Source organism: Rhea pennata, chromosome Z, assembly GCF_028389875.1.
Source record: "Rhea pennata isolate bPtePen1 chromosome Z, bPtePen1.pri, whole genome shotgun sequence".
Taxonomy (NCBI): domain Eukaryota; kingdom Metazoa; phylum Chordata; class Aves; order Rheiformes; family Rheidae; genus Rhea; species Rhea pennata.
In genome coordinates, this window is record NC_084702.1 from 59236823 (window position 1) to 59253363 (window position 16541).

The 16541-nt window shown below is 39.8% G+C and overlaps 1 protein-coding gene across 1 annotated transcript in view; it reads right to left on the reverse strand.

Annotated features, from left to right (window-relative positions):
- Positions 1–360: 360 nt before the first annotated feature.
- The window catches only part of NLN (neurolysin), a 44212-nt gene continuing 28031 nt past the window's right edge, over positions 361–16541 (reverse strand). The window contains exons 8-13 of the mRNA XM_062600418.1: positions 14911–15277; positions 9412–9613; positions 6999–7185; positions 5550–5678; positions 4916–5052; positions 361–1582 (exon numbers count right to left, since the gene is read on the reverse strand). Of these exons, the coding sequence (XP_062456402.1) occupies positions 1448–1582; positions 4916–5052; positions 5550–5678; positions 6999–7185; positions 9412–9613; positions 14911–15277 (1157 nt within the window). The 3' untranslated portion in view covers positions 361–1447. The remainder of the gene's footprint in view (positions 1583–4915; positions 5053–5549; positions 5679–6998; positions 7186–9411; positions 9614–14910; positions 15278–16541) is intronic.

A 16541-nucleotide genomic window follows, 5' to 3' on the forward strand; every position in this document is an offset into this window, starting at 1 on the left:
AATACAAGTAGAAACAAATATAATTCGTTTCTTTTTTTTTTTCAGTTGAAATGCTTTAAAGAAAATAAAGTTTCAACTTAAGATTCACAGGGTTTTTTTTTTCCCCCTGAAACATGGAAATTCGACCTCAAGTGAATGCTTTCGGTTTTCTTCTGCTAGAAAGAGGAAGTAGTCTTTTGAGTTGACCAGGCATATTTTCTTATTTTGTGGTTGAACCAACAAATAAAATATCAGTAATATTTACAGCCATGGGTGAATGTCTCAGAAATGCTAATTAGTAAACAAATTAAAGTTTTGTTCATATGAATGTTGTAATCTCAAAACCAGACATAGCATCTAAAGACAAAAATAGCAGTGCACTTGGATTAGCAGTTTTATTCAGGATGTAGAATTGGCTCATAAGACATTTTCCCTGATGTTTCAGAAAAGCTGCAAAATAATTCCTGGGTTACTTTCACACTCAAACAGCTGAAATCATGAAACTTCTGAAGCTTTTTTTGTGACACCTCTGCATACCACACTGGATAGGACCGGTAAAAATTCTGAACTGACTTTTACCAATCACACAGAGGACGTATTCATCTTCTTTCCTTTATATGTATGTGTGTGTGTGTGCCTGCATGTTTTTTTTTCTTCCAAAATATTTAACAAACCAACTAAAATCATTATAATTGTTCAGGTAGGACTTGTTAGCAATTGCCATCGTTAGTATAATTGGGAAAACAAACATCTGACTTGTGATCATCAACAAAAAGTAAAAAAGTAGTAGAACTGCCAGGCTCATAGATTTTGCCTGTTCCTCCTGAATGAAGAAAAGTTCACATTAGTCTTAGTTTTTAGTCACATAGTATAATTTCATAAACAGTACAATAATTTAACATGCATCATAACAAAATATAAGGGTATCACACAAGTATCTCAGCTGTAAACCTGTTTGGAAGAAGGCTCTCAGTCTTGAAATCTGTCAGGAAGCTAGACTGAGCCGAAATCACAATGAAAGCAAACATACCATCTCTCCCGCACACACATTTGTGAGCCATCAGTACCATAGAAGAATACAGAATAAAAATGCATCTGTTTCTTTTATTGCTGGTAGTGCTTCCTTCCCTCCTCCCCCTCAAGTTTAAAATTTGATCACAAGACATAGTTTAAATGTGTCTATTAAAAGAGATACAGGGCAGCAAACCTCCATATTGATTAATATTATTTCATAACAATTCACAAATAAATCACCATCTAAACTTCTCAGCTGGTGTATATCTCAGATTTTTTTCCAATGTGTTGAGTTTTGTTAGCCCTTTGCAATTAAAAAGTCACATTATTAATACAATTTAAAAAAATCAAAATGTGACCCAAGTGACCTAGAATGATACATGTTAAGGTGTGAAATACACTGACATTTCCAGCTTATTTCATAATCAGATGCCATTACAAAGGAACCATCATTTTACTGAACACACAATCCCTTACTCAATAGAAAAGCTCTCTGGCTTGGTTTACGCCCCAAGAAATTTTGAAGCATATCCATCCCATCCAATGATCCTCCAGGTTTCAAAATAAGGTTTCTGTATTTCATCCCCGCCTGATAAAAGGTAAACAGAATGTTAGTATTTCTTATCTTGCAAATTGCCTTTTCTCTGTATTAATTATATATTTAAAAACCTACAAAAGATAAAACAGCTTCTCTCCTTCTAGATTTACCTAAAACCAAATGCAGAATATACCACAAGTGTAACTTAGATCTGTTGGAAGGCTTAAGACAGCAGAAATTTAATGTATTCTCTAAGAGGAATCCTTTTTCTTGGTTCTACATAGTTTTAGAAGTTATAATCACACAATGTGCCCAGCTTCTGGCAGATGTTCCAGGTGTAGCTCACATACACAATCTCCACATAATCTTCAGTAATGCATTATCCCCTTTAACTGACGGTCAGTAAAAGGGAAGCTAACATCCATACACTCTTACTAATTTCATACTTTCTCTATTCTCTCTTTGGACAACAGATGACAGTTCTTCTATCTACAGTACTGTGGAATAATAAGGCACATATACACATATTATACACATAAACACATCGTACTTCCCTATTAAAGTATCTTAAAGTAATGGAAACTCAATTCATATTTTATATTTTCAGGAAGAAACATTACTTCAGAAGGAATGAATGTCTTTAAGAAGAATGAATCAAGAGCTTCTGAGACAACAGTAAAATATGAGGGCTTTCTTAACAAGAAGTCATACTTCAGAGAATGCACCTTAAGTATTTTGGGCCTCTGAGTCATGAAAATATCATTTTGCAGGCATAAATCCTATATGCTTTTATTTTTTACATTAAAGAAAAGAAGGTTCTTCCTTTTAGTCATTGCATATATGCACATATACTTCCTCCAACTCAAAGCTATGAGATTAAAGGACTACACAGCTTCCTGATAGCTGTACTGCAAAACAAGTGTAGGTCCTTTTCACTAATGGACTTCAAAAACTAAATTGTATTACCAGTTGCATCATCACAATGAACAGCTGGAAAAACTGAAAGGAAACAAAAATCACTCAAGTGTTGCTTATATTTTGCTGATTGTGTTAGTTGCCTGAACATTAGCACAAACGAAAAAGTTGCTCCTTTTAATTATCTGAGTAAAACGGAATCTTTGGTGTTGGTAAAACAAATCTTTCTCTACAGGGACAGCGTATGAACCAGTTCTAGGGAGACCAGAGAATACTTCGGACTTGTATTGAGGAGTTCGATAGTTACAGAAGTTATAGAGTTAAGTGTTTGCTGAAGAACTGTTACAGAGGCAGTCTCGAACTAGTTTTACGTCTGTTGCTCAAAACAGGAAGAGAGGTTTAATTCTAACAGGAAGAGGTAAGCCAAATTTCTAAAAACCCTAGTCATGATACCGTAACTGTTTTCCTTTCCTGCTGTTCTGAAAACTAGTCTAAATCTAAATAAAATGAAATATGAATAGAGAAAACATACCGGTATCCAGTAATTTTTTTTAATAAGGAATTACTTGTGCCATCATAGTGGTATCTAATATTTGTTTATAAAACAATCTGTCCCATCTTGGGGAACTCTATTATGCTTATAGGTAAAAGATGACTGATTTGAGAAGATTGTATTGCTCTGAACAGGGAGTTACATGAGCACCCAAGCGGGCACGTGCACACGTACCTGTCTGTGAGACAGACAGATACACAAATATATACATTGCATACACACTAAAATAACCATTTTTCTTCCTCACTTCTTAGCCGAGACAGGAGGCTTCACATTAAAAGAGGCGCTAACAGTCTTTTAGTTGAAATACAGTAAATATCCCTTGCTCCTAGCATAATAAAATTATTCTCAAAGCCCCCTGTAGAAAGAGAAAGAAAACAAAAGCCTACAGAAATATCAGAATAAAGGGCACTTCAATCCTTAGGGAGAAGTAAAGGTCACAGAGAAATTCTGGAAAACGCAGCTTAGGGTTTTGACTACACAATTATTCAGAGTTTTGAGTAAAGGGAGTAAAGATAACAGGAAAAAGGTCTGTGATGACACTGGAGGGGTGTGTGCATATATGTGTGTGTGTGCACACACGTGCCAGAACAGAAAAGCGACACAAAGTCCCATAGTCCCAGCATCAGCACCCTACTCCATCTCTCCCAATTGCAAGCAGTTCAAAAGATATTAAGTCTAACTCCTCTCAAAATACTTCTTTTAACATTCATATCAACAGCATTTTTTCTTAAAAGTTATTTTACTCTTATTTAACTTGCCATTTCTTCTTCTCTTCTCTGAGACTGACAACACTCCCAAAATTACTGTGATACAATAGTTTAGTCTAACAAGCAAGGGTGCTTTACCCTCACATGTACCCGTCATGAATCCCTCAAACTTCAAAATTAACCTTGATCTCCAAACATTTTGCCACCTCTACTCAAACTCTTCAGTTTACTTCCTTCCTCCTAAAATCCCTTTTCCTACAACTCTCATTGGCCTAATCACTACCTCAGTTATCTGGCCCCTACCCCATCGCCTCATGGGACTCTGTCCAGGTCAAGATTTAATTTTATTGTGTTTCTAGCAGTTCTGGTTGCTGTGATAAAGAAAGAGAGGAATGAAAACAAATTCCAAGAGAGGAACAGGGAAGTCAAGCACTTTCTACTCTTGCCTCTACTTCTCCCTATTTAAAGTTATTGGATAGAGAGAAGGAAGAGCTAGTGCTGGCTGCTGAGCTCCAGAAGACAGGTGAGTGGGACAGGAACCCCAGAAGATCTTTCCCATGATAGAGCTGCAGCATCCCTAACCATAGGTCTACTACTATCATCTCTGAAAAACAAAAAAAGATCACCAGAACTGGTAGGGCTATTAACTACACCACTAACTGACCTTCCCTTCTGCTGGGGTAAGGGAGGTCAAAGGATTACATGGAGGTAAAAAGACCAGTAAATCTAGAACCCAACACTAATTTAAACTTTGAAAGTCATTTGGGAGAAAAATTGGAGACGCAAAAAAAAAGCGAGTTATAAATACATACACTTGAGGTATTATTATAATAGAGCACTACTATCATACAGCTTTCACAGCAGAATAACATGCATCCACTCTCGCAGTAGAAGAGTGTGGTTCTCAGCACAAAATTAAAGGCGGCAGCATTGGTAAATGTAACACAGAAAATATGTATTAAGAGTCATGAAATAATTGTTAATATTTGACCTTATGTACAAATTACATGAAAATCCAAATGCTCTTAGAAATTTCCAGCAATAAAGCAATAAAGTTACGTATACATCATCTTTGTTCTGCTGAATTTCGGAGATGTAGTAGAAGTATTTGAGACATTAAACCTATGGATCATGCTGATTGCAATAGATCTGGTTTTAGAGATAAACTGCAACTGAATTTTTACATAAAAATTACTCAGCACCTACCTTTGGATTCATTATTCCCTCTTGTTTAAAGCAGCTATAGAAAATGTCCATGGAAAACACTTCACTCCACAGGTATCCATAGTACTGGCCATCATAACCACCTGCCAGATGCCCAAAAGTAGCTGGCATGCTTGTTCCTTAAAAAGTATATTAACATTAATGTGTTTAAATCAAACACTGTAATTTATTTAATGAATATAGTTCTTCAGCTATAGAAAAAATTAATAATGCATCTGTGCCAACTAATCTGAAACATCTAACAAAAGGGTCTGTGTATGCCTCTAGAAGCATCAATTATACTCCACTGCCTGTAAAGAAAAGCCAGTTTCCCATTTTATGCCAATTATACATCTGACAAAGATGTGAAGAACATATAATGTAGACCTTATGGTATCCATGTCAAATCATTCCAAAATATAATCTGCAAAAGGTTACATTTTACATTTACTTTCATCTTCCTTAGGATAAAGAGATCATTAAGATCATCCCAAGTTTCAAAGTAATTATTTGAGGTTCATAAACTAGAGTCTTCTATGAAAACTTTCTTTTTCCCCCTTATGGTAAGCATTTCTGGAAAAGTAATGTTCAATCAAAGCACTTGGACATGCCATACAAAAGTTTTATGGTAACATACCTGGAGTTGCAGGTATTCCTAGAATCTCCATGCAGTTTTTAGCATATTCATTTGCTGGGTCAATAGATGGCTTTGTATGGAGTGCCTGATCAACCTTGCTCAAAACAATCTGACGGAGAGTTAAAAGACCTAGTTGGGTAACAGCATTCAATTAATTACCATCAAAGTAAGTTTCTTTAGCACCTTCTATTCAAAGATCTCAACTCATATCCTGAATTATTAGAATTTTAATTGCAGAAAAACACTTGGAGCTGTGTTATTAATCTCTCTTGAATTCTTCAGTTACAAAAATATAGGAGAGGGTATACTTTTAATAAAGAAATTACCATTGCAAGCTCCATTTTACATTATTTTCCTTGTGGATTAAAATCAAATTAAAAATAGGCACTTTAAAATAAAATTTCAGTATTTAAAATTACGCTCTCAGTTGTTCTCACAGGGCTTACACAGACAGTGGTTGTGTCTACTGCTATTACCTGAGACACTTCAAAAAGCAGCAACTACTGCTGCTGCTGTTGCTGCTTTAGGCTCTGCTTTTTGAAGAGGCTACAAGATACAAACCTTTGTCCAGAAAAGATGCTTATGCAGCTACAATGCCTGTACAAGCCAGCAAGAACATGCACTTCTTATTTCAGGACAAGGAAGCAGAATGAAGCAAACACGTGTGGGCTGACAAGATGAACTGTACCATAAACGGGTAAGACTGAGTTTGAGAGTCTTGACCACAGGGTCAGAGGAGTGAGAGTGACAGAATAACAATGGGATGAGGGGAAATGGCATGGGATTACAGAGCTGGTATGGAGATACAGGTAAGGTGGCATGAGATATGGAAAGAAAACAGAATTAGACTGTAGCACTGTATCTAGCTACAGGAAGGTGGGAAACACGGACTTAGCGTTCTGCTTTGAGAAGTTAAGGGATTTATGAGCAGTTATGCATGCTCAGTAAACTTGCAAACAACTTCCATGTCTGTGAAGTGTCACAGGCAAATCAAATGTAGAAGGCACATGCTGAAAGTCTGATGCTTATGTACTAATGCACAGTGTCTGCCCCAGGCTACCAGAAAACCAGAAAGATTGGGAGAGGAAAGAAGGAAAGAAAAGTCACATGCTCACACAGAGAGAAATACAAAAGTATGTTAGCCCTGTGGATAGCCCGGAAAACCAGGCCTGCTACCATTTCTGGACACGGCAGTATTTGTCATCACAGTCTTTACTAATGGTTGTACCCAGGCTAATAAATCCAGGAATTATTCATCCAATGAACCTATTTTATTGTAGTGCATGCTTAATTCTTCATGGCATGGACAGTGGTAATATACACCCAGTAAAAGTATAATTGGCCTGTTAAGTTCTACAAAGAAAATTATCTAGACCATTTCCTACAATTTTTATTTATCTATATATACATATAGATTCACACTGTGGGAGGAAGAGGGGAGAAAGATACCTGTATTAGCCAGTCTAGAGGCAGCAAGTTTCTCAAGGAGAGTGTCTGCAATGTGGCTCTCATCTTTATAATGTCTTGACATTTGTTGTAGTGGTTCTTTTTCCCATACCCAGTTCTCAAACATTTGTGAAGGTACCTCTACAAAGTCTGTTTCCACATTAGTGCCACTAAACCTAGCAAAATCAGTCTAAAAGAAAAAAATCATTGTATGAAATGAAAATAGAATAGGATTTCTAGCAGAATATAAACTTTCAGATGCCAAAACTTCAGTGTTAATCACAGCAGAAGGAATCATTTCAATAGGTCAACAGTATGAAAAAAAAAATGAACTTTGAAGAAAAGAGGGCATAAATTCAGATAGTTAGGCTATTACCAAACAACAAAATGGATTTTTCCGTCATTTAGTGCATTCTCTATCAGTGTGAAATGATACTTCTGTTTTTCTTAATAATAATCCTTTCACCTCTTAGGTGAAAGCTATACAGCAATATGAATGTTTTAGTGCAGTCTTATGACAATGCTATAAATTGTTACAGAATTTTGTTATATTACAGCTGGGAAGTAATGGTGATAGAAATGGCTATAATAAAAGACAGGAGAGGTGCAAGTGTGTCTTGGCTTCCAAATATAACCATCTACCCATCCATAACTGCACTGTGCTAACCATAAATATTAAGACATTCAGGTACTTGAACAGCTCCCCTTCCCTAATGCTATGAACAGATCTCTGCCTTGCCCTAGTATCTCACTTTCCAGCAGCTCCCACTACCTTACAAGGAGCACCATTCTCCAGAAGCTGACCTTCATGTGCTGCTCACACATTCTCCTCCAGTTAGATCCCCCCCATTCCCTGGAGAACCTGTCCTTAAATGTCAAGTTTTAACATGTTCAAAAAGCAGGGGGGGGGGAGGGGGGGAGAGAGAAACAAGACACTCTTTTGCAATAAGACACTGTTTTGCACACACTAAACCAAGAGAGGCCAAGATGTTCTTCTGTGGGCAGGGAAGTTATTTGCAGGTGTGTTTATTAGTCCATTATATGATTTACATGAAATAGAGCAGCACCAAGCACGGCAGTTACACACACAGAGACCACTTCAGCAGTGAGACAGGCAGTTGAAAGCAGGCCTCCCCGACCTATGAGCAACTCCACAGCAAGTGAAGAAATATGTAAGTTATCAGAGGTCATGGCTGGGCTGCCCTGAAGATGCTCTGCAGCACGTGCACATCTTCATTGGTTACCTAAATTCAGTGGTCAATTTTGCATGAAAGCTGAATGTGTCACATTTACCAGGAGAAGCTCTGAACTCTGAGCTCTGAGCTGACTGTCTTGGGATGAAGATAATCAAATTATCATTACATTTCTACCTTGGAAATAATGCAGTTATATAAAATCTACCTTTTTGCTCTGAAATGTGATTGAGTATTGTTTGTTTAATTCTAAATTTAACATAGGACTTCCACGTCATGATTTCTTCACCCTTCAGTCTCAATGCCTAGAACCCAGGTCAAGAATTAAAATCTATTAAGTGCTGTATCTCCTCCTCCAAATTGTGATTTGGTACTTATTTATAAAGGAGATCACAGCAACACCACACAAAGGCTGGATTTGTGGATAATAATGCAAATTTACAGTTTTGGTGAAGGAATATTGAAACTCGTCTCCCTCTCTGGAGCATAAAATTGTCATTAGGCCTATAATAAATTTATCATCATCTGGCAGATTCAATCTTAAATGCAAGTAAAAATGAAAACAGGAAGTTTCACACTTTTTTGAGGTCTTGATGTGAAATCTGCAGCCTAGCTTCAGTTCTTTACTGCTGACAGTGAATATCCCAAGTGCCAGATGGGAGAGCAGAAAATAAGATAGCTCAGGCAAGACCTGTTTTATGTTTTTGATATTCAGAATGATAACTCAAAAGGAGTACTAAATGCCAAAATGCTGGAGGTGAAGGCATAACTATCTGGATTCACAAATCGTTTGCATTCCTGCAGACAGCAGCCTTTGTTTGGTTGTTTTTTTGCTTCTGCCAAGTACCCAGCATGTGACTAGGAACAGCAAAAAGCCTTCCAACAGCTGTAACAGGAGCCACCACTGAGCTCCTTCTTTACTTTATACAGGGACCATACTGTGACCTAGTCATAGGTATTCTGAAATACAAACGCAAAATGATACGCTCTTACGAAACTTTTCCAGAAGCTGTATTCACTGCTATAGTTTTAAATGAAAATTAAAAAATAAAAGCAGGTTTTCACTTTGAAGAAGTGTTTTGTTGTTCTTTCACGTTGAAGAACAACAAAAAAACCTCACACATCCTTTACTGAAATTAGAAGCTACCAAAATAGACTTACACCTTGCTTTGAATCATTGGGGAAAGAAATAGGTCTTACACTGGGATAGAAACATCACTAACCTGTGCACATATCTGATGCATTACATGACCAAATTCATGGAAGTAAGTCTTCACTTCATCATGTCTCAGCAATGATGGGCGATCTGATGCTGGTTGTGTAAAGTTGGTTACCAGAGCAGCCACAGACATCATTCTGCTGCCATCAGACAGAAGGCAGCCAGGCTGGAGACCAAAGCATGCTGCATGTCCATACTTCCCCTCTCTATATAAGAAAATATACCAGAAACTATCTTTAAACAACAGGTCTTCTCCCCAGAATAAGAAGCCTATTCAAGGACAGGGATGATGAGTCAGAGTCTCTTTACAGGTTTACATGAAGAAATGAAACCTTTTCATTAGAATGATCACATAGCATGCTAAGAACATACAGGAGAAAACAGTATTTAAATCACATCAGTTCAAGACTGACAGTAGCATTTACAATCATCTGATTTTTCATTTAGATACCACAAGTATATACACTTCTGAAATCAATTCTATTTTTAAACTACTCATGAACACTGTAACAGGAAGGACTAGGTTCTGTTCTCAAGCAGTAGCTTTTCTTTCATTACAGCACATAAAAGAATGCAGTTTACTGCATTTTCAGTGACCTCTGATCATCTTCGTAGCCCTACGCTGGACTCTTTCCAGTAGTTTCATGTCTCTCTTGTACTGCAGAGCCCAGAACTGGACACAGTACTTCAGATGTGGCCTCATCAGGGCTTAGTAGAGGGGCAGGATCACCTCCCTCAACCCGCTGGCAACACTCTTCCTAATGCACCCCAGGGATACCACTCGCCTTCTTGGCTAACTTGGCTAATGCTTGCTCATTGTCAGCTTGGCGTTCACCAGGACTGCCAGGTCCTTCTCCACAGAGCTGCTTTCCAGCAGCTCAATCTCTAACCTGTACTGCTGCATGGAGTTATTCATTCCTAGGACCTATGAGGGAGGAGCTCATGAAGTTCCTCTCCACCCAGCTCTCCAACCTGTCCAGGTCTCTCTGAATGGCAATACAGCTTTCTGGTGTGTCAGCCAACTCCTCCCAGCTTGGTATCATCAGCAAACTTGCTGAGAAGGCACTCTGTCCCTTTATCTAGGTCACTGATGAAGAAGTTGAACAGGATGGGACCCAGTACTGACCCCTGGAGGACACCATTAGCTACAGGCCTCCAACTCAACTGCACCACGGATCACAACCCTCTGAGCTCTGCCCTTCAGCCATTTCTCAAACTGTTCTCAATCCACCTCACTGTCCACTCATCTGACCCACACTTCCTGAGCTTACCTATGAGGATGTTATGGGAGACAGTGTCAGAAGTCTGGCTGAAGTCAAGGTGGACAACATCCACTGCTCTCCCCTCATTTACCCAGTCAGTCATTCCATCCTAGAAGGCTATCAGATTGGTTAAGCAGGATTTCCCCTTGGTGAGTCCATACTGATGACTCCTGATCACTTTCTTTTCCTCCACATGCTTAGAGATGGTGTTCAGGATGAGCTGTTCCATCACCTTTCCAGAGATGGAGGTGAGGCTGACTGGCCTGTAATTTCTTGAACCCTCCTTCTTGCCCTTTTTGAAGACTGGAGTGACACTGGCTTTCTTCCAGTCCTCAGGCACCTCTCCTGTTCTCTGTGACCTTTCAAAGATGATAGAGAGCGGCCTAGCGATAATATCCACCAGATCCCTTAGTACTCGAGGGTGCATCCCATCAGGGCCAATGAGTCTGTGGATGTCAGGTTTGCCTAAATGATCTCTAACCCGACCCTCCTCAGCCAAAGGAAAGTCTTCCTTTCTCCAGACTGTCTCTCTCGTCTCCAGGGCGTGGGACTCCTGAGGGCTGGCCTTAGCCATAAAGACTGAGGGAAAGAAGACATTCAGCAACTGCCTTCTCTGTATCCTTTGTCACCAGGGCGCCCACCCCATTCAGTAGCGGGCCCACATTTTCCCTCGTCTTCCTTTTGCTACTGATGTATTTGAGGAAGCCCTTCCTATTGTCCTTGACATCTCTTGCCAGATTTAATTCCGTATGGGCCTTAGCGTTCCTCGTCACATCCCTCCATACTCTGACAGTGTTCCTATGTTCTTTCCAAGTGGCCGGTCCCTTTTTCTATATTTTGTGTGCTTCCTTCTTCTGTTTGAGTTTGGCCAGGAGCTCCTTGCTCATCCGTGCAGGTCTCGTGCCCCCTTTGCTGGACTTTTCACTCATAGGGATGCACTGCTCTTGAGCTTGGAGGAAGTCTTGCTTGAATATTAACCAGCTCTCCTGGACTCCCCCTCCTTCTAGGGCCCTAACCCATGGGATTCCTCCAAGTAGTTCCCTGAAGAGGCCAAAGTTTGCTCTCCTGAAGTCCAGGGTTGCGATCCTGCTTATTGTCCTGCTTCCTTCTTGTTGGATCCTGAACTCCACTATCTCATAATCACTGCAGCCAAGGCTGTCCCCAGCCTTCACATCTCCAACTAGTCCTCTGTTTGTTAGTTCAAGGTCTAGCAGCACACCTCTCATCGTTGGCTCCTCCACCACTTATGTCAAAAAGTTATCAATCAGTCTCCAGACTGTTTGTACCTGCGTGTGTTGTCTTTCCAGCAGATGTCAGGGTGGTTGAAGTCCCCCAGGAGAACCAGGGCCTGTGATCCTGAGGTTGCTTTCTGCTGTCTGTAGAAGGCCTCACTGACTTCCTTTGACACAACAGTGTCACCTATGTCAGCCTGCCCTTTAATCCTTACTGATAAGCTCTCGACTTGCTCTTCATCCAGCCCTAGGGAGAGCTCGATACATCCCAGTTGCTCTCTCACATAAAGAGCAGCTCCACCACCTCACCTTCCTGGCCTGTCCTTCCTAAAAAGCACATAGCCATCCATGACAGCATTCCAGTCATGCAAACTATCCTACCATGTCTCTGTAACTGCAAAGAGATTATGGCCCTGCGACTGCACACAAATCTCTAATTCTTCCTGTTTATTCCCCATGCTGTGTGCATTGGTGTACAGGCATTTCAGAGAGGCAATTGAGCCTACAGGTTTCCCAAGAGGGGTACAAGAGGATCCTCCATAGTCATGTCCTATACGCACTTCCCCAGTATGCACCAGCTGGAGGCATCCTGACTTGAGCTACGTTTTCTTGTCTACCCTGTCTTGCTTGGAGGGCTAGTTTAAAGTCCTCTTTACCAGGCCGGCCAACCTGTTGGTAGAGACATGTGCCCCATATAGTGAGTTGGATCCCATCTCTCCCCATCGGATGTCAGTCTTCAGATGGGGTCCCATGGTTGTAGAAACCAAAACTGTTGCTAATACCAGCAGCGTAGCCAGTTGTTATCTTGGAAAATCCATCTACCCTCCTCTCATCCTCCCCCCTCACTTGCAGACTTGAGGAGAAAATGATCTGAGCTCCCAGACCCTTGACCACCATCCTCAGAGCTCTGAAATCCTGTTTGATGGCTTCCCAGTTGCCCTTGTTATCATTAGTGCCCACACAGAAGAGCAGCAGAGGTTAACAGTCCAATGCATGGACAAGCCTTAGCAGTCCTTCCATGACATCTCATATTCAAGCCCCTGAGAGGCAACAAACCCCTCTAGACAAGAGGTCAGCTCAGCAGATAGGTGCTTTTGTCTCCTGCAGCAGGAGTCACTCACAACAATCGCTTGATACTTCTTCCTCTTCTTCCAGGTGTTCCCACAAGGCCTAGTTGCTTCCCGTGAAGCCATGCCCAGCTTCTCCTCAGCATGGAGGGCACCAAACCTGTTCTTCAACTTCAAGACCTCAGAGGGAGTGACCAGTTTCCAGCCTTCTTCTATAAGTTATGATGTACCATTTCACATCACACAGGGCCCTCCAGCAACTCCAATGCTTTGGGGAGTTGGGACTCCTGGAGCTGTACAGTCTCCAAGAATACCTTCTCTCTTGCTCATCTTCATGGATGCTACATAGTCCACTGACTTCCTCCTGTAACTCCTTTACCTGACAACACAACTCGTGAACAACAGCACATCTTCTGCAGGAGAGCTGACTGTCAGCCGAGGCTTCACAGAGAGGTCCCAAGCACTCCTTGCAGCCTGAGACCTGTAAAACTGCATCTGCTCTCAGACAGTCAGTCCGGGTTGAAGCCTCTGTCACAGCTGATGTGGAGACTCCCCAAGAGCTACTGGGGGATGTGCTCCGTGGCATGTCATGACCATATCTGAGTAAGCATACTCTACTAGGACTGGAAACAAAGGTGCCTTCTTGTGTCCTCCTGCACAAACTGCTGTGCTTGTTCACTGCCTCTGTCCACTGTGCTCTATAAGCCTCTTCCTAGCACTGACTCACAGGGTGCTTGGCCCACCCTAACAAAGGGCCACCTAGATCTAAGACCCCAACCCCCTCTGATCAGAGGCAACCAAGAAAGCTCGTTAGCAATAGCTACCCCAGCTAGAGCTTCTCTCAGGAGAAGTTAAGGCCTCCTGTAGCTGTCCTTGTCTAGATCCCCTTTCTTGCTAGTAGCAATCAACCTCTGATTCCTCAGGAGTCCCCAGAAAGCCCCAAAAACGTCCTCGAAAGTTCTAAGCAGGGCGCAGATGCTGCTGCATTAACTGCTGTGTCTGCTCACTGCCTCTGTTAGTTGTGCTCAGATACCTTCAGCAATTCATGTAGGATATGGAGAAAAGCGAGAACAGAAAAACAGGTGAAGAAGAAAACCAGTGCCTGTCTTAAAAGAACAATTTATATACTTTTATACCAACCAACTTAATTTTCTTTTACCCCGAGAAGCCTTACATCCCTTTATATTTTAAAAGTCATCAATCAATTTATAAATTGCTAAAGAAACAGCCAACAAGGTCTAGCTGAGAACAAATCATGTCAAATCAGTCCAGTCTTCTGGACTGCAAAGATGATTCTGATAGCTAACGAAGAGCTATAGAGATGAACCTGGAAGTACATTTCAAGGTTTGTTCAACAGGAATCTTTTCTTGGCCCCAATCTACTTGATATTTTCTTTAGCAAGCTGGACAACGGGGTACAAAATACACCTATAAAGTTTACAGATAAACAGGGAGAAGCTAGAAACACTTGGTATACTGGACTATAATTAATCTGAACAGACTGAAGTAACAGTTCAACACAAACAAAAGTAGCAAAGTCAAACAGTGTTATGGATAGGAAGGCAAAAAGTCACTGAGACAAAATGATGGACAACTGGCTAGACAGCAATACTACAGAAAATGAACAAAGAGTTATAATGCTTCATAAACTGAGTGTGAGCAAGGAATACAATATTACATAATAAAAATAAAGAATCAACTATTTTACTCAACAAAACTGAGGCCTCAACTTATAAATTCTGCAATATTGTACTATAAGGAAGTGTAAACAAACTGAAAACAGTCCAGAGGACAACTTAACAAACACGGTAATAGTCTTGCCAGTAGGACAAATATTTACTTCCAAATGCATTTAACTCCACTCACTCCAGTATCCTGCTCAGACCAATTCCATTTACACATAAACATACAAACACATAAGTAAATAGCAAGTCATAATTACCTGGGGTAAAGGTCCAAATAGAATTGCCCTAAAGTTTCTCCTGTTGAGTTGTCCTTTACCGTATAAAGAGTGACGCTGTCATGCCAAACATGAGCACCCTCTACTTGCTCAAATACAAGTCCAAGCAGCTCCTGGTAGATACTCAATAAGCCTTCTGTAACAGCCTCAATTGGGAAGTATTCCTTCAGCTTCTCTTGATCTATGGAGTATTTCAGCTCTTGTGTTTTGTTCATATAATAGTGAAGATCCCAGGCATTGATTCTTCCATCATAATCAAAGTTTCTTTCTTCACACTCCTTTTGCTTCAAATCCAGAATGAACTTACTTTCTTCCTCAGCCAACGGCTTTAGCTTCTTACTCAAATCATCTAAAAAAAAAAAAGATTGTCTTTAAATCTACTTGTTTGTTCCTCAGGAATATGTATTCCTACAAAATGCATCCAGATTTACACAGTATAACTTTAAGCATGTGTCCTAAAAGTGGATGCTAAAGTTTTCTCTTTGTTGATTAACAGCAAACCAACTGTCTGCTTTCTGTTTCAATGAGTTTAGTGCTCCAAATAGTACAGGAATACTCATAGGCCTAGCAGGGCTGGGAAGGGTTTTGGTAAGTTTAGACTCTTCCAAAGACATCAGAAATGAAAAGTAACAGTTCACTTAAAACCTTTGATTCTACTTTGTGTAATCTCAGTTCTCTTGATGTGCTTCTGTAGAAGCAACTGAAGACTGCAATTACTGTTAGTTCCTGGTAGTGTAAAACAAAATTCAACCATTACTTTTTCTTCCAGGATCTTTCAAAGTAGCTTCTGATCTAGTCCCAGCTGAAGTCCTATAAAGAACAACTAACTGAAGAGTTCTTGCCTATTCTGTAGCTAGCTTCTGGACTAGCAAATCCACAGAATACTAATTCCCACAATCCCAATTTTTTCAGTGTAGCTCCTCTTGGGCAGGAAGACACAAGGTCACAGCACTATGAAAGTGCTACATTAGATATTTAAGCTTACTGAAGCTTCCGCAAAGCGCATGCTATACCTGACTTCTATGCTGAGTATTTTTGCATGGCCAAACACTTTTTTTCCTCCTTAAGAATTCAGGATTACGTTCAATTTGTTTGTATTTGGAATACAAGCTTCAGATATTATCATCCTGTTTCTAGGTAGACTATAAAACACTACATGCATTTACACAACTAATAAATGGTAACAGCGTACAGTTTGCATGCACAAGACAGAATGCTTTTTGTCCTAGCCATAAGATCAATTTATAAGCATCAATTTAAAATATAAATATATGAAAAAGCAAAGCAAATAATACTTTCATTCATACCAAAAGAATTAAATAAAAGCTGATAATTAATTTGATGAATATTCTCCATTTGCAATAATTACCATGAAACATGATCCTTGTAAACATAAAAATATATGAGCTTATATTGTAAAAAATTAGAGTAACAATTGCTATTAAGTTTTGAATTGTATCAGTTTCAAAACAAATGAGAACAGCACAGTACTGTAGAAGCCTGTTTAGAACAACAAAAAAAATACAATGGACAGAAAAAAGTTCAACCTATTTAAATGCATTAAAATCAGGTAATTCTAACATTTCATTATAAATAAAAACTAAGTTTATTGA